At 49.1% G+C, this 17,996-nt stretch overlaps 1 protein-coding gene across 1 annotated transcript in view; it reads right to left on the bottom strand.

Moving 5' to 3' along the window:
• Window positions 1-17,996, bottom strand: part of MAP4K1 (mitogen-activated protein kinase kinase kinase kinase 1) — a 60,054-nt gene that overhangs the window by 1,981 nt on the left and 40,077 nt on the right. Inside the window, 14 exon segments of the mRNA XM_033158471.1 lie at window positions 89-159; window positions 618-701; window positions 796-864; window positions 1,335-1,509; window positions 2,548-2,651; window positions 3,460-3,518; window positions 5,566-5,671; window positions 6,425-6,485; window positions 8,096-8,172; window positions 10,698-10,782; window positions 11,403-11,479; window positions 14,097-14,265; window positions 15,591-15,633; window positions 16,948-16,971. Coding sequence (XP_033014362.1) covers window positions 89-159; window positions 618-701; window positions 796-864; window positions 1,335-1,509; window positions 2,548-2,651; window positions 3,460-3,518; window positions 5,566-5,671; window positions 6,425-6,485; window positions 8,096-8,172; window positions 10,698-10,782; window positions 11,403-11,479; window positions 14,097-14,265; window positions 15,591-15,633; window positions 16,948-16,971 — 1,204 coding nt within the window.

The following is a 17,996-nucleotide window of genomic DNA, read 5'->3' as shown; positions in this document are numbered from 1 at the left end:
AGAAATTCCCCTCCCTCTATGGTCTTTGGCACGGTCTCCCAAGAAGCCCAGCTCTGACACAATGCTGGAAGGATGGCTCCCTCTGTACCTGTCCTGATCCAAGAGGCCACGTCTGCACGCCATGGCACCAAAAGGCGTGCACACAGTTCCGCACCACCGCTGTGAAGAGAAAGACGCAAAAGGGAATTCAGAGTCTGCCGCAGTCGCCTGCCCAATTGCCTCGCACTGGGCTTGGAGATGCAGCTTTCTCTGGGGTTGGGAGGAAATCCTGGCAAAGCGGCACTAACACCCTCAAGCTAAAAGGGGCCCCCAAACCTTAACCTGGCGCAATGCCATGCGCCAGCGATCAAGCCCAGAGCACACACCACCCCAAACGGAGAGCGGGAACGAAGGGGCAGCAGTTTGGGAGGAAATAAATCGTTCAGCCCTCCAGTTAACAGCTGCCACCAAAACGCTCTGGGGAACCAAAGCTGTTGGTATCAGGACCCTGAAACGCAACTTTCTCTGGGACCCACTCAGAAACAACTTGGAAGAGAAGGAGAGGAGAGCACAGGCTCCAGGTGTAGCGGAACAAGCGGGGGCTGGGGGGCTGGAGAGGGCAGGCGGAAGGGACCCACCGACTGACTCCACTGCCACATCAAAGGAGAGTTCTGGGGGGCACGGAAGCAGCGCGCCTCCGAGGCTGACAAACCGGACGCTCCCTGGGGAAACAAAGCAGATCATTTTGGTGCCTGCAAGAAAGCACAAAGGGGACGCTCTGCCGACCCACCAACTGCCTCCTCTCTCTGTACTTACTGTCCATCAGAACCATCACCGTCTTGCTGTCCAGCTGCGTCACCTGGACCGGGCCAGTACACAAAGGCTCTGTTGAAAAAACGTGTTCATAACAAAAAATATATAGGGCGTTTTGAGTTTGGTGCTCATTTCTAACCTCCTCTAAATCGTCAGGTGCTAAGATTTCCCCGTTTCAAGGCAGCCAGACCTGCTCTTGCTTGGTCAGCAAAGCACACACCCAGCTCCCAGTTCTCGTTCTCTGGGCATGGGCATAGCCAGAGGGGGGCAGATCCACAAATATTATTGAAAAGCATCAAAAATACTCAATTATCTGGGGTTCTGCCACTCCGCCCAGCAAAAGCCTGCCTCCTGCAATATCCTACTTACGGGGTATTTTTCCCCAAGGAAAGCTCCACAACTTTGGCTGCCCCCCCCAATAAAAACCCTGGCTACACCCATGCTGGATTAGAATACAGCCCCTCCAGCTCTGCTCTGGATCTCCCCACAGCCTGGTGCTTTTGCAAACACACACACACACACACACTTCCAAGTGCTCTTACCGCTGGCGTCATCGATGAACCAGGAAGTGAGGGAATTAAGGTTGATGATCTGGAACTGGACTGCCTGTCCTGGGGGGCCCTTGGTCACTCCGATACAGACCACTGGGTACTCCTCATTGGGGGACGTCAGCATCTCAAAGACCGGAAGCGGCGAGGGCAGCGGGAAGTCGAAATACTGGCAAAGGAAAGGAAGGGTACTTGGACAAGCCTGCAGAAGTAGCTGTTATAAACAAAATCTGCCCTTTGCAGGTTCTCCATCGGTAGGAGAGAATAACAGAGGCCAACCAGAGAATATTGAGAGGCAAAGCTGTTGCAACAGGGTGCTCCCCTCTCACACAGGAGAGCTGGGAAGGACCCAGAACAAAGGTGTGTGCCTGCCCTTATATAGACATTTTGAAATTCCCTGCCCTGGAGCTCAAGACCACCCCTCCATACACCATACATACATCACAGAAGAGATGGTCTACAGCAGAAATCTGAGTGCATTGTTTATCTCCTGCCTGCCAGGTTACATGATAATGCCTTATCTGATTGCCTTTCCTGGTAGTCTGGCAATTCCTTTGAGGTGGTAATTACTTAATTCCTGAGACAATGGGAAGGTTCCCTCACCCCCTCCCTCCCTCCTTGCAGAGAAACATTTGGTCAGTTTTAGGAGTCAAAATGGTTTCAGGACTGCCCTCTCAGACATGTGGCCTGTACATTCATGTACAGTCGTACCTCGTGTTGCAGGTTGCAAACGGCGTGTTTACTTCCGGGTTTCACTGCGTGTGCATGCGCAGACACGGTCTAAGGTCACGCATGTGCAGAAGCGCAATATCGCCGCTTGGGTTACAGACTTTTCAGGGTGCGAACGACACCCCGGAACAGATCAGGTACGTAACCCGAGGTAACAATGTACGTGTTTGCTTGGTACACTTATGAACATTTACTATATATCTGAGACCTTAAAATTCCTATAACAGTAGCCCTGCACAAAGAGTGGCTGCCATCGTAGAAGCCACCATAACATGCCCTCCAACATTCTGCTGATCATAATCAGGATGCTTGGTTTTTGGTCCCAAGCTCTCGTAAGAGGCAGCTGATTTGCATGAGAGCTCAAGACCAAAAAAACAGGACATTCCGGGATCCAGTCAGAAGCTGGCATGGCTTCTGCCGGTGCCATAAAGCATTCGCTGTGCCTTCTCTTCCCTCTCGTAGAGGCAAAGGCCCTTACCTTGACCAGCATGAACTTCTGCATGGGCTCATACCATTGCAACAGCACCACACCTGCCTCCAGTGCCCCACAGAGGTAGTAGCAGCCAGTCTGTGCGTTCCTGGCTGCAAGAAAAGAGGAACAGGCTGTCTGGGATTGGTGGGATGCAGAGCAACAGTGGGAGGAACCAGCTGGGGAACCCCCAAGGGAAGAAGGCTCGGAGCCAGGGGGTGACAAGGAGTGGTTGGAGGGAGAAGACTGGGAGGTGGAAGCGTTGGAAGCTGAAGAAGGGCTTAGTGGGCAGGGAGAGTCTGTGGCAGAGAGAAGTCCAGAATCAGACGCAGAAGAGGAAGCGGGGAGGAGGGAGGCCGAGAAGCAGAGATGAGTCAGGCTGGTGAAGAGTCACGGGTGTCTCTCCCTGTCCTGCTATGACAAGCTCCCCTCCCTGCCTGTCTCCCAGAACCAGGAGAGGCACTGTCTCCAATTGCTTGGGGAAAGCCCTGGAGAGGAGGGGACCTAGACAGCTGTGGAGAGGCAGGGACTTTCAGTTTCGGCAACTGATTTCCATGGAGTAAGACCATCGGCAGTGAGCTGCTCTGCTCATTAGGCCTGACACTCAAACAATTCTGTGGAGATCATGTTTTTGCTAATAAAGAGTTAGCTCCAACTTTGAACTCTGTGATTACTGATCAGCATACTCAACAACTTGGACACACACACCCCCCCAAAAAAACAGCTCTCAGTAACTTTTGTGTCTTGATTTTTTCACGCTCTGAAAATGGCAGCCCTACCTCCACGCTTATTCAGAATTCGGTCGAAATTCCCATATGTGTGATTTTGTGAGCACAGGCAATGAACCTAACCATGAAGGGTTGGGATGTGAGAATGGGAGTGCTGCTTCCCCCTGCAGGTCAGGGCTGGAATGGCACTCACCTGTGCAACATTTTTGGCAACCCTTTGTATCCGGGATCTTGGTGGTGACGATGTTTTTCCTGAGGAGGGAGGAAAGAAGGATTGATGATCGGCTGTCCATGATCGGCAGATGTGGAAAGTGCCTGTAGCGCAGCCAGTGTTAGACCATAAGCTTCACAAGGGCAAGCAACCATCTATGCTGCTTATGACCTTCTCTAACACTGCCACATTACAATTGCCATGCAATTGGTATTACCAAGCCACCGTTAAAGACACAGTTGCAGGGGCTGGCCGAAAATCTGGCAACCACCGCCTGAGAGCTCACACTACACAGAAAGTGTGGGGGAATCCACTGCTAATGCGCAAATTAATGCATGGAGAACATGCTGCAGAATACACCTGAATTCTCTGTTGAGCATAAGCAACCTTGTAAGCCTCCAGCCAGCAGAGGGCAGCGTTGAGATGAACAGATAGGGGGAAAGCACTTTGTGGTTTCTCACTAAACCCCTCCAAGCTCTGCCCATTCCCCTCTCTCTCATTCTCTCTTTCTCTCCTGCATGGCACAACCATGCACCCACCATGTAGGTTTACAATCCATGTAATTTATTATTATTATTATTATTATTATTATTATTATTATTATTATTATTATTAATGTATACCCCGCCCATCTGGCTGGGTTTCCCCAGCCACTCTGAGCAGCTCCCAATCGAATATTAAAAACACAATACAGCATCACACATTAAAAACTTCCCTAAACAGGGCTGCCTTCAAATGTCTTCTAAAAGTCAGATAGTTGTTTATTTTCTTGACATCTGATGGGAGAGCGTTCCACAGGGTGGGCACCACCACCGAGAAGGCCCTCTCTGCCTGGTTCCCTGTAACCTCACTTCTCGCAATGAGGGAACCGCCAGAAGGCCCTCGGAGCTGGATCTCAGTGTCCGGGCAGAACGATGGGGGTGGAGATGCAGTGCTCCTTCAGGTATACTGGACTGAGGCCGTTTAGGGCTTTCAAGGTCAGCACCAACACTTTGAATTGTGCTCAGAAACGTACTAGGAGCCAATGCAGGTTCCAATGTTATATGGTCTCGGCGGCTGCTCCCAGTTACTAGTCTAGCTGCCACATTCTGGATTAGTCATAGTTTCCAAGTCACCTTCAAAGGTAGTCCCACGTAGAGCACGTTGCAGTAGTCCATACGGGAGATAACCAGAGCATGCACCATTCTGGTGAGACAACCTGCAGGCAGGTAGGATCTCAGCCTGCGTACCAGATGGAGTTGGTAGACAGCCGCCCTGGACACAGAATTGACCTGCGCCTCCATGAACAGCTGTGAGTCCAAAATGACTCCCAGGCTGTGCACATGGTCCTTGTAAATATGTAAATATGAAGAAACCGTAAATAAAGACCTCCCCACCCCCTTTACCAATGGAACATCGGTGTGTTTCATTTTACTATTTTAAGCAATGCTCGTGATGGGAGAAAACGGGTGGGGTGGGGTGGTGGAACCAATCCAGCTTTTAACTCTATTAAAGGGGTAAAGGGACCCCTGACCATTAGGTCCAGTCGCGGACGACTCTGGGGTTGCGGCACTCATTTCACTTTACTGCCCGAGGGAGCCGCTGTACAGCTTCCAGGTCATGTGGCCAGCATGACTAAGCAGCTTCTGGCGAACCAGAGCAGCACACGGAAATGCCGTTTACCCTCCCGCCGGAACGGTACCTATTTATCTACTTGCACTTCGTGCTTTCGAACTGCTAGGTGGGCAGGAGCTGGGACCGAGCAACGGGAGCTCACCCCGTCATGGGGATTTGAACCGCCGACCTTCTGATCAGCAAGCCCAAGAGGCTCAGTGGCATAGCTGCAGGTATTTCGTTTTTAAAAAGGGGAAAGTTGACAGCTATGCTCAGTGGTTTAACCCACATGCCTCTTTAACTCTATTATATATACCCAAATTAATTATTATTTTTTAACCTGCTGGGACTCTGTTGAGATGAAGAGGAACACTGCCAGAAAAAGAACTTGGCACCCCCCTACTGCGCTGAAGGAGCCGGAGCAAAAGGAGAACCGTTCTCACATGCACTCGCACTCCTACTTGCCCTTGTCCCACAGTTCTTGGCATGGGTTACCTGGGGAGTAGCCGGTGGGGGGAAATGTAGATCCCGGGGCGCTGGTCTCGGCGGCTCTGCTCATACAGGCCCGGCAAGTTGTGGGAGAAGAGTTGGGGGGCCTTGCCTGGTTAGAGGGGGGAGGAGGAGGGCAAGGAAAGAAAAAAGAATCAGTGTCGCTGCTGCTTCAAGCGGGAATAATCCGCCAAGGGTGTGGATAGTTACTCCATTCAGGCCCCACAGATGGTATTCCCAAGAGCAAACTAACTAGGGGTGGCCCGTCTGCAGCTTTCAGTCAAGGTGGCCCAACAGAGCCTCCAAGCTCAGAGGCAGTGTATCTGAGCAGGAAAGCATTGGAAATCAGGTAGGTGCCCTGCAACCGACTGGTGATTTATTTAATTTTATTATTTTAAGACTGCATCCACAGAGGCATCAGTTAGCCATTTGTGAATGAAATGTTTAACTGTGCATCTGCAAGGTTGACTTTGTTGTCCTTTGAATTCTTATTTTGTGGGTGCTTAATTTTTATGCTGTGCGCACTGCGTTGGTGGCGACTTGGGTTGTAATGCAGTTTTTGCATTTGCAAAATAAGCAAATAAATGACAAATGGTTATTTGCTCCTCCCATGCCTTGATGGCGGGGCTTCCTATCGGGGCATCTGGGTAGCCACTATGAGAAAAATAGAAAGGTCTCTTTTGGTCTGACCCAGCAAAGTTCTTCAGTTATTGATGGTGCTGAGGATGTTTCACCAGAATTCAGCCAGGCATGGGCCACACTGTTCCCTAGCCCCACCTCAGTTTTATCCTAGCCACACTTGCAGGCATCCAAACTAGTCATGCCCATCCAGTCCGCTGCCCTGCAAAGCCTTCTTTCAACTCACCTGAAAGCGACATGAGAACGTTCCCAATGCAGTAAACCCAAGTTGTGCGGCTGTGATAGAGCTGTGGCAGGGATGGGAGAGGGAGAGAAGAAACAGGAGTCAGGATATGGGAAATGGAACATGAAAACTATTTAGCGGGACCTTTTCGGTGGTGGCTCCTCCCAGCTGGTTCCCTCTCCCAAGGGAAGTTTTCCAGGCTCATTTGCTGGTGGTTTTTAGATCTCTGGTTCAGGCATTTTCAAGACTGCAGAGTGCCCTTGGGTGGGTTTGGGCAGCTGTGCAATTTTTATCCCACACTGCCAAGTCAATAACTGCATGGCTGATTTTTAAGTGTAGTTTATTCTTAGTGTCTGTTTCAGCGATCGTCTTAAAGAGGTTATAGTTGTATTATAATTTATTCCGAATGCATTTCTATGGTTTTATGGAGATAAAAGTACAAGGCCGTTTTAATGAAATGCGCATCCAGCACTTCAAACGGTCAGAAAGCCCCATCTAAGTGCTGAGAGTGAAGCTGGCAGGAAGATTCTCCGAGTTCTCACTGTTTTGTTATTCTGTGAGTGTGCCTCAACCCACACTTATTCTTAAATTCCAAGGCTTTCACTTGATCCATTCAACCAACCTCATGACAACTGACTTCCTATTGTGTCCATTTTACAGATGGAGCAAACTGAGGCCAATCACTGCTTCTGAAGGCCGACAGAGCAGGTCTATGCTTGCCTCAACTGAGATATGCGAATCCACAATTTTTAATACCTGTATTATTATAATTTTTAATTGTTATTTTTTATTACTGATCTATTAATTGCCTTCTAAACCACCACTTCAAGGTGATTTACACATGAAATAGTTTTAAAAAGTTAAAAACAGAAAAACAACAGATACATTTTTTAAAAAAAATCTAAAAGCCCTAGGAATAACTCAGTGCATCTGGCTGTTAACCAGAAGGTTGGTGGTTCGAACCAACCCAAGGATGGCTGTGGGCAAAATTCTTGCATTGTAGCGGGTTAGACTAGATGGCCCTTGGGGTCCCTTCCAATTCCAGAATTCTATGAAATGACAGCTCATGGTAAAGACCCATTTATCCAGCTGGAAGACTCTGTCGGAACAAAAGCATCTTCATCGTGTGCCTGCTCCTCGAGAGGTCCAGAGGGTGGCAACATGAGAACGAGGCCTTCTCTGCAGTGGCTCCCCATCTGTGGAATGCTCTCCCCAGGGAAGTTCGCCTGGCGCCTTCATTATACACCTTTAGGCACCAGGCAAAAATGTTCCTTTTTAACCAGGCCTTTGGTTGATCTGATTTACATCCTATGCCCTTTTAAAATGTAGGTTTTGGGGGGTGGGGTGGGGTGCTATTGGGTTGTTGTTGTTTTTTTTTATTATGTATTTTGTGGTTTTGTATCTTGCTTATATTCTGTGAACTGCCCTGAGACCCCGGATATAGGGCGGTATAACAACAACAACAACAACAACAACAACAACAACAACAACAACAACAACAACAACAACAACTGGGGGATAACTGATCCATGCTAAGGGATATTGGCTCAGAATTTGGCTTCCATGCTATCAAAGCTCAGTGGTCCTCCCCCCCCCTTTCATTTTGCATCCCTCCACACAAACAAACTTCCTGTCCTTCAGACCCCACCCCCCACAGCACCTCCTCTGTCTTACCAGTTCGAGGGTGGGCTCTGCCTCGCTCCGGTTCAAGGCAAATATCCCTTCTTCAGCCCCCAGAATTAAGTGCAGCTCTGCAAAAATGGGGAAGGAAATGCAGCCGGGAGTTAAATGGGGGGTGAGCCTCTTGGGCTTGCCAATCAGAAGGTCGGCAGTTTGAATCCCCGCAACGGGGTGAGCTCCCGTTGCTCTGTCCCAGCTCCTGCCAACCTAGCAGTTCGAAAGCACGTCAAAGTGCAAGTATATAAATAGGTACCACTGCGGCGGGAAGGTAAACGGCGTTTCCGTGTGCTTTGGTTTCCTGAAAGCGAGATGAGCGCCACACTACTTGCACTGACATGCTTTTGAACTGCTAGGTTGGCAGGAGCTGGGACGGAGCAACGGGAGCTCACTCCGTCGCGGGGATTCGAACCACCAACCTTCTGATTGGCAAGCCCAAGTGATTCAGTGGTTTAGACCACAGCGCCTCTGTAATATATTGCTAGTAGCAATGTTTTTAACTTTTGTTATAAGAATTCTAAGGTCCCAAATATAAAATAAATGTTCATAAATGTGCAAGGCAAACACATACGTAAGTATATAAACCACGTGCCTGAAATAGTACAATCCTAAAGCCATTTTGACTCTTCCAAATTGACTTCAAATATTTCTCTGCAAGGAGGAAGGAAATGGGAAAAGCCTCTCCATTGTCTTTTGCTTACCTGTCTTAAGGGCGTATTTGTGTATGAATAGGGTGAGCCTGTGATCTGGATTCAGGAATTAAAGTATTTGCCATCACAGAAGAATAGCCAGGCTGCCCAGGTAAAGCAATCAGTGACCATTAACAGATATCCTGGCAAACAGGATTTCTGCTGTAGACCGCCTCCTTCTGTGATGTATGTATGAAGTTTTTTGGGGGTGGTCTTGGGCTCCAGGGTGGGCAATTTCAAAAGTCTATATAAGAGCTTGCACACCAATGTTCTGGCTTCCTCCTCCCTCCTGCATGTGGTGAGTGAGGACCCTGTTGCAACAGTTTAATAAAGACCAGGCTTACTAGCTGTTTTGCTTCTCAATATTCTCTGGCCACTGTTATTTTCTCCTACCAATAGGGAACCCACTTAAGGACTCTATACGGGCTCTTGGGTCCCCATAAGGGGAAAGGAGCAGGGTTTTTTTTTCCTTATAACACTTTCAACAAAATAATAATAATAATAATAATAATAATAATAATAATAATACATATTGCTCCCTCACTTGCCACATGAAAGTATTGGAGCTCACATTCACAAGTGTGCACAGAACTATTCATTAAACTGTCTAGCACAGGGGTCAGCACACTTTTTCAGCAGGGGGCTGGTCGACTGTCCCTCAGACCTTGTGGGGGGCCGGACTATATTTTTTTTTGGGGGGGAGAACGAATTCCTATGCCCCACAATTAACCCAGAGATGCATTTTAAATAAAAGGACACATTCTACTCATGTGAAAACACGCTGATTCCCAGACCGTCCACGAGCTGGATTTAGAAGGCGATGGGTTCGGATACGGCCCCCAGGCCTTAGTTTGGTTACCCATGGTCTAGCATGTACATACGGACTCTCCTTATGGGCTGTGGGGTGTTAACGCTTGCCCTCCCAGACTCCTTCTCCAAGCCAGCATCCTTTTAGTTCAGCCACAAGAGAAGAGATTTGTACAGCATGTAGCTAGTTTTAAGATGCTTCTCTGTTGTGAGTCTCTGCTAATCTCTCAGCTGACTAGATTCACCAGGTGCCTCAGTTCTGAGTCCAAGGCACTAGAACAGCCTTCCCCCCAACCTTGTGTTTTCAGACTACAACTCCCACCAACCCCAGCCCACATGACTCTGCTGGACATTTTCAGACTACAACTCCCACCAACCCCAGCCCGCATGACTCTGCTGGACATTTTGCAAAAATAAATAAATAAAAAATAAATCCGCCCGGACAGCAATTTTAATCTTGGGGAAAAAAGAGGACGTGTCCTGGGGAAAGAGGACATATGACAACCCTACCTAAAGGGGGAGTTTGTCAGTGAGCGGATTGGCGCAAGCACAAAAGGAAGTGTGAGAGGGCAGGTGGGGTGATGGTACAGTGCACAACAGTGAGGACTAGAAACTTGGAGCCAAGGTGGAGCACCGGTGAGCAGACCGGCGTAAAGTCACTCTACGAGACGGGCGTGATCGTTTGAGCTTGGTTCAGCTTTCCCGGTTCCCCCCACCTGTTGTGTATTGATTCAAGGGTTATAATATCTGTATCACTATTGTCTGTATTCACATTAGGGGAAAGTAACTGCCTTCCCTGTTCCAGAAGGAACAGCTACTATTGGTTCATTCAAGTTGCTGCATTTGGTTCAAACCAAAAGGCAGCTTTGTGATTGCTTGAGATTGTTCCCTCCAAAATGTATCCTTTCTAGCCAGTCTTTCTGTCCCTATAAATGTAGCATCCCTCTCATCAGTTCCCTAGTCTTGTTGGTCTGAATAAAGAAGCTGTCTCCTTCCTGCTATGTCAGAGAGCTGAAATCACTTGCTGAATCACGATCCCCACGTTACAACACCACCCACCCAGTAAATGGCCCCAACAAAGACCTCACCCCTCCATGCCCTACCGTTGCTATTTGGGTGCGTCCACGCAGTAGCCGAGGTGACGTGTAAGGGGCACTCATTGAAAACCTTCTTGAAGAGCACCCTCTGCTGGGGAGAGAGGGGGGCAACAGTTATCCATAGTGGGAGGCCACCCAGTATGAGAACTCAAGCCTAGCCTAGCCCTATGCACTGTCCCCCACCCCTAGTACCAGGGGCATAACTGCCCCCAACCCCTTTTGTCTCACTCTTTGCAGCAGCCTCTGCTAACCTAGTGCCCTTACAGACAGTGGCGGATCTACATTTGGGGGGGCCCTGAAGCTTGAACTGCCATGGGGGCCCCCGCTTTGGAGCCAGCTGCTGAGGTCTCGGTAACCACTGTTATCTTCTTCAAGGGGGTTGTTCCGCGGGAGATCGCCACATCTTTCCGCCTGCTCTACTGACTCTCAAACTTTGGGATTGTTGAAATATGGTGCGACAAAATTTAATCAGTTGGAGTCACGCGATTCAGATTGGGTCTACTAGACCTAAAAAATGTAAGCGATGCTTCTTTCTGGGGCCCCTCCGGGATCAGAGGCAAGGAAACTTAAGTTTTGCTAGTTTCAGATCCGCCCTTGCCTCCAGATGTCGTGGATTGTAACTCCTGTCAGCCCCAGGCTGGGATCTGTGGTCCAAAGCGCTGGGAAGACAGGTATTTGGGGAATACAGGTGTCGATGATCAAGGCACTCACGGGTTTCTGCTTCTTCTCTGGCTTGCGGGGAAGGATGGGAGGTCCGTCGGTCTGGGGAGTCAGCCACAGTTCAGGAACTGCAAGAGAGCAAGGTGAGGACTGTTGTGATATGTCCCGGGGGGGGGGGGCAAGTTGTTAGACTGACCCCCAGGTAGGGACGAAGCCTGCGTGCCTTCCTGGCTACTCGAGTCCAGGGGCACATTTGGAATATGTGATTGTTCCCCAGCTTGAAGAACAACACACACAAGCCAGTGAAGGCTAAAACTACTTTATTGCAGATAAAATGCAGAGTATGTCTCTGCTAGCCAGTTCATGATTTCAGAGCTGTCCATAAAAGCGCCTGGCATCTCTCGAGCCAGAACTGAAAGTAAAGTACAACAGTAAAGTAAAAAACATCACGTGTGTGAGAAAGCTGATAGGACTGGTAGCTTTCCCACAGGATAAAAACAGACACATTCATGCTGGCCTCGCTGCTGCAGCGTTCGCAGCTCGGCATGTAATAATATCACAACAAGGACCAGCCCCGACTCCACTGGTTCCGAAAGCAGCGGCGGCCAACTGTTCCACTGCGTGACCCCAAGGTGGTTGCTTCCGGCAACGTTTGGCCGGGAAGAGGGAGCCCTCCTAACTTGTCACAGGATGGGAGGGGCAGAATGTCTTAGGCTGCGATCTGAACCGTGCCTGCTCAGAAGTAAGACCCGCTGAATTCAGCAGGGCTTCTTCCCAGGTACGTAGGGTTCAGTATGCAGCCTTACTTTATAGTCAGGGCTGTGAGTATGCAATAATAACAATAACAATAATTTTATTATTTATATTCTGCCAATTGGGATAGGGTTCCCCCCCAAGTTGCTGCACCTTCTCTTTCCAGCAAGACAACCAGCTTGCACTAAGCCGCTTCTGGCAAAACAGAGCAGCACACGGAAACGCCATTTACCTTCCTGCCGGAGCGGTACCTAATTATCTACTTGCACTTTGATGTGCTTTCGAACTGCTAGGTTGGCAGGAGCTGGGACAGAGCAACGGGAACTCACCCTGTCGCGGGGATTTGAACCGACGATCTTCTGATCGGCAAGCCCTAGGCTCTGTGGTTTAGACCACAGCGCCACCCACGTCCCTTCAGTGACATACTTAAGCTAAATTAGGGTTTGGGGCTGCTTTGTGGACACGTATACCAAAGGCTTCATGGGGAAATAAAACAATTCCTGTAGCTCTTTTGAGGGCTCAGGTTACTGCACATCCATCGCCTTTGTGTAACTCTAGCCTCGAATATGTGTTCTACCAGTACACTTTGATTTCCTTCAATAGAATCAAACTCGCCCCCGTGGAACGACAACTATCAAATATGTGAACACGAACCAGTGGATGGCTTGATGAAAAAAATATAAATGCTCAGATTTCAGCTAATGGAATGTTTCTGTACTGCAAAGCAGGTAGTGAAATTATGCCAAGTCATTTGTGGTTTTGCGTCTGTGGAAGATGGCTCAATTGAGGATTCATTGCCTCGTTTGATTGGGCTGTCTCTTGATCTATCAGGGGATACATCTGTTTTGATGCTTGATGTATTTAAATCATAGGTGCGGTCAGATCTCCGAAACAGGACAAGCTGCTCTGTAATTATTATTTTGCCTCACGTTTTAGGTTCGGGGACCTGTCCACACTTCCTTTGGGTCCTGCACTTTCTTAGAATTTGCATCGGGTCAGAAGCACTGGTCCAAAAGCTTTTCATTTATGTCTCAAACGAAAATCCGCTTTTTACCATTGTATCAGAAGAAACAAAACCTGAACAGAAATTTGTTCCCCTTCTGATCCAGTCTTTTTTTGGGGGGGTGGGGGGTGGGGGGATTTCCTCCTGAATGAAAAAACACACACTTTCCCTCATGGTACATTGTGTGAGCCCATTGTCTTTGGAGTCCATTGCTGTGCTGTTCTGGTTCTCAGCTCCAAGGTATTTTTTTATTATTTAAAAAAATGTGTTCCCCTTTTGTGCTCTTACAGGCATTGTGATTCCCGTTTGAGGAATACTCTCCCCAGGGAGGCTCGCCTGGCGCCTTCATTATACACCTTTAGAAAAAAATGTAGTATCAACACCGACAACTGGGAAACACTGGCCTGCGAGTGCTCCAATTGGAGAACAGCCTTTACCAGAGGTGTCGTGGACTTTGAAGACGCTCAAACTCAGGACGAAAGGGAGAAACATGCTAAGAGGAAGGCACAGATTGGCAAACCCCTCACCGTGATCAACTCCTATGCCTCCACTGTGGAAGGACTTGTGGATCCAGAATTGGCCTCCACAGTCACTTACGGACTCACTGTCAAGACCGTGTTTATGGAGGACAATCTTACTCGGATACAAGGGATCGCCAGAGAAGAATAAACCTTTAGGTGCCAGGCAAAAACATTCCTCTTCGACCAGGACTTCGGCTGATTAACAAAAATGTGTTTGTGGGAGTGGGGATGATTGGTTTGTTTTTGTTCTTATTTGTATTATAAATTTTGTGGGGTTTTTTTAAAAATCTGGTATCTTTACTTGTGAACTGCCCTGAGAGCTATGGATGAAGGGCACTATACAAACAACAACAACAACAACAACAACAACAACAACAACAACAACAACAACAGTGGTTTGTGTGCCCAAATGTCAGGGCTCCTGTTTCTTTGCATATCTATTCCTGCACTTCCTTGAGGAACTCATACCTGATCTGGCGCTGAGGTGGCAGGCCTGGGCCCCCACTGGAATAGCCTGGTGAGGCGCCCGTCCCGTCACAGGCCCACTGGAGCACCGTCCTTGGAGTATGGGCTTGAGGGGGCACCTCGGTATGGATCGTTCCACCGCCGTCTCGTCTGGCGAGACCCGGAGCTTGGGCTGCCGAGGTGGGGGGGGGGAAGAGGGCAGAGTTCAGCTAATCTCCATGATGCGCCTTCCTTCTTTCCCCACATAAACCATGCCTCTCTCAGCCAGCCAAGCCACTGCTCGCCCCAAGAGGGAGAAGAGGAGCTTTTGAGGGGAAGGATCTCTCCGGATGCCAATAGCCTCAAGGGCCTACCCTTTGTTTGCAAAGGACTTTGCTCTCCCAGTTGCTGGAAAGCACGGGAATGGAGGCTCCTCTTGCATTCAGGTCCTGCTTGCAGGTTTCCCCACTGGCACCTGGTTGGCCACGGCGAGAGCAAGATGCTGGACCAGGTGGGCCATTGGCCTAATCCAGCATCCTCCTCTTATATCCTCTGGACCTCAGCAGAGGCAGCCTTGGAAAGCTAGGATGATGTTTGCGCAGAGCCATCTTTCCTATTGGGCTTACTGGCGCGTTGTGCCAGGGCACTGGCCTCTCAGGGGCGCCCCAGCGAGTGGGGGAGCTGTGAGGTTTTGCCGGCAGCCTCCCCTTTCCCTGCACACCCACCAGCTGTGCCCCGTCAACCATATGGCTGGCGGGCGTTCGGCTTGCCTCCCAGGCCTCCCAGGTGATATGATAGCCATGTTCAAATATATAAAAGGATGTCATATAGAGGAGGGTGAAAGGTTGTTTTCTGCTGCTCCAGAGAAGCGGACGCGGGGCAATGGATTCAAACTACAAGAAAGAAGATTCCACCTAAACATTAGGAAGAACTTCCTGACAGTAAGAGCTGTTGGACAGTGGAATTTGCTGCCAAGGAGTGTGGTGGAGTCTCCTTCTTTGGAGGTCTTTAAGCGGAGGCTTGACAGCCATCTGTCAGGAATGCTTTGATGGTGTTTCCTGCTTGGCAGGGGGTTGGACTGGATGGCCCTTGGGGTCTCTTCCAACTCTATGATTCTATGATCCCTGCAGAGGCTTAGGATGGAAGCTGCGCCCCGCCAACTATACGCCTGGTGGGCGTGCAGCTTCCTTCCCAAGCCTCCGCGGGAGGAGAGCGATCCCCGCAGAGGTTTGGGGAAAGGTCGACAACTCAGGGAAATGGGGGGGGGCGTCGGAGGGATGTTTGCCCCACGGCGCCGGATATGCTTAAGACGGCCCTGTGTTTGCGTATGTCAACTGGGCATTTGGTTTTCTTCCAAGGAGTGGCAATGGGTAGAAGCAATTTTGGGGGGGGGGGGGCACATGGTCTTGATCTGACACTGCCCACTTCCTCCTCAGAATAGAGCTCCATGCTGGGTTTTGCTTAACACGTGCAAGAAAGGAGAAAGGATCGCTCCTTTGGCTTACTGCTGTGACTTACCTTGGGGGGCAGTGGAGGTGGGAGATTGACAGCTGAGATGTCACTGAAAGGAAAAAGGAAATAATAATTTATAATGAATTGGGGGGGGGGGTTAAAGTACTTTTCCAAAAAAAAAAAAAACAGAGTCCTTTTTGTTGGGGATAATCCAGGTGGAAATTCCCAGGTGTCAAAAAAGGCTATTTATGTATGCCTCTGCAGTGGTACCTCAGGTTACAAACACCTCGGGTTACAAACACTTTGGGTTACAGACTCCGCTAACCCGGAAGTAGTACCTCGGGTTAAGAACTTTACCTCAGGATGAGAGCAGAAATCGCGTGCCAGTGGCGTGGCGGCAGCAAAAAGCCCCATTAACTGAAGTGGTACCTCAGGTTAAGAATGATTTCAGGTTAAGAACGGACCTCCAGAATGAATTAAGTTCATAACCAGAGGTACCACTGTACCGCGGCCCGTGTTTTGTTAGCCCCCAATTGAAAAACGAGCGAGGTCCCAACTAAAAAAGTATGGCAACTTAAAACTGATGGAATATGCACAGCTTGCGGATCTAACTTCTAGAATAAGAGAACAAGAAGAACATACGTTTGAATAAGATTGGAAAACGTTTCTTGAATATATGGGAAATAACTGTGTACGCTTGAAAAATGTTGGCAGCATTAAGATAAATTCAACAGTGTAAAAAAGTTTTGATGGATGTATTAATGGAATACTGAATGGCTTAGTTTATGTGAAATATGCAGGGATTTATGAGATGCAAATTGAACCATGGGAAGAGAAGAAGGGAAGTCGTTGACATTTCAAGGTTGTTTAAATGAATACAGTGGCACCTCTAACTTACGTTCGTTCACCTCCGGTTACATATCCTTCGGGATACATGCGCGGCAAACCCGGAAGTATTTTCCCGGGTTTCGCCCCGCCCGCATGCACAGAAGTGGCACCTCTGGATACGCACACCTCGGGATCCGACCGGAGCTCCGGAATGGATCCCGTGCGCAACCGGAGGTACCACAGTATTTTAAATTGGAATACAGAAAACTTAGTAAAAATTATACACACAAAAAAAGAAGGAAGGGTCCGTTTCGAGGGCGGGGTTTTGAGATTCCGCCACCTGCTTCTATTCCCCTCCAACCCAGCCAAAGTTCTGCTAGCAAGGTCCATCACTGCTGTGAAATGTGGGAAGCCAAGGCAGGCTGCCACCTCCAAGAAGAAAGCGGCCAAACAGCTAACAGCTGGAGGTAGTTTCCTTTTTTCCTCCAAACTGTAAGTCACAAATATTTTATGGCATCGTAGCAATCCAGCCAATGCGCAGCCTGCCATTATATAGTATTTTAAAACGCATGGGGGGGAGGAAGGAATGAGTTACCTGCTTGCATCGTATCTGCTGGGTCTGGAAGACCAACATTAAGAGGTGCCCCCGAAAGGAAGGAAAACAGAGAGAAGAGTTAGAGGACGGGATTGGGAGAGCAACAGTCACAAAGGGGGACTTTGTTAACTGTAGGTTAAGGCGTGGGTAGGCGCTGTGGGTTAAACCACAGAGCCTAGGGCTACTTGATCAGAAGGTCGGTGGTTCGAATCCCCGCAATGGGGTGAGCTCCCGTTGCTCGGTCCCTGCTCCTGCTGAGCAGTTTGAAAGCACATCATAGATAAATAGGTACCGCTCTGGTGGGAAAGTAAACGGTGTTTCCGTGCGCTGCTCTGGTTCGCCAGAAGTGGCTTTGTCATGCTGGCCACATGACCCGGAAGCAGTACGCTGGCTCCCTTGGTCAGTAACACGAAATGAGCACTGCAACCCCAGAGTTGGACACGACTGGACCTAATGGTTAGGGGTCCCTTTACCTTTACTTTAGGCAAAGCCCCGGGGCCGGATCAAGCCCAATCGCCTTCTAAATCTGGCCCATGGATGGACTGGGAATCAGCGTGTTTTTACATGAGTAGAATGTGTCCTTTTATTTAAAATGCATCTCTGGGTTATTTGTGGGGCCTGCCTGCTGTTTTTACATGAGTAGAATGTGTCCTTTTATTTAAAATGCATCTCTGGGTTATTTGTGTGGCGTAGGAATTCGTTCATTCCCCCCCCCAAAAAAAAAATATTGTCCTGCCCCCCACAAGGTCAGAGGGACAGTGGACCGGCCCCCTGCTGAAAATGTTTGCTGACCCCTGGGTTAAGGGTTTTGCTACTGGTAGGTTAAAGCAATGCTTGGAGCTCATCTATCCAACTCTTTTGGGAAGCATTTGCCTCAAACCCCTGGTTCCTAAACCCTGCTGGAACTTTTGCCAACCTGACAAGCTCCTAATGCTTTGTAGTACAACTCCAATCAGCCCCCAGCCAGTGCAGAGTGATGCCTGGGGGGTGGGGGGAGAGAGGTGTGTTCTGGCTGCTACTGGTTGTGCCCTCAAAAGAAGACATAGAGA

This window comes from Lacerta agilis, chromosome 8 (assembly GCF_009819535.1).
Source record: "Lacerta agilis isolate rLacAgi1 chromosome 8, rLacAgi1.pri, whole genome shotgun sequence".
Taxonomy (NCBI): Eukaryota; Metazoa; Chordata; class Lepidosauria; order Squamata; family Lacertidae; genus Lacerta; species Lacerta agilis.
This window is presented reverse-complemented; position numbering and strand designations above follow the sequence as displayed.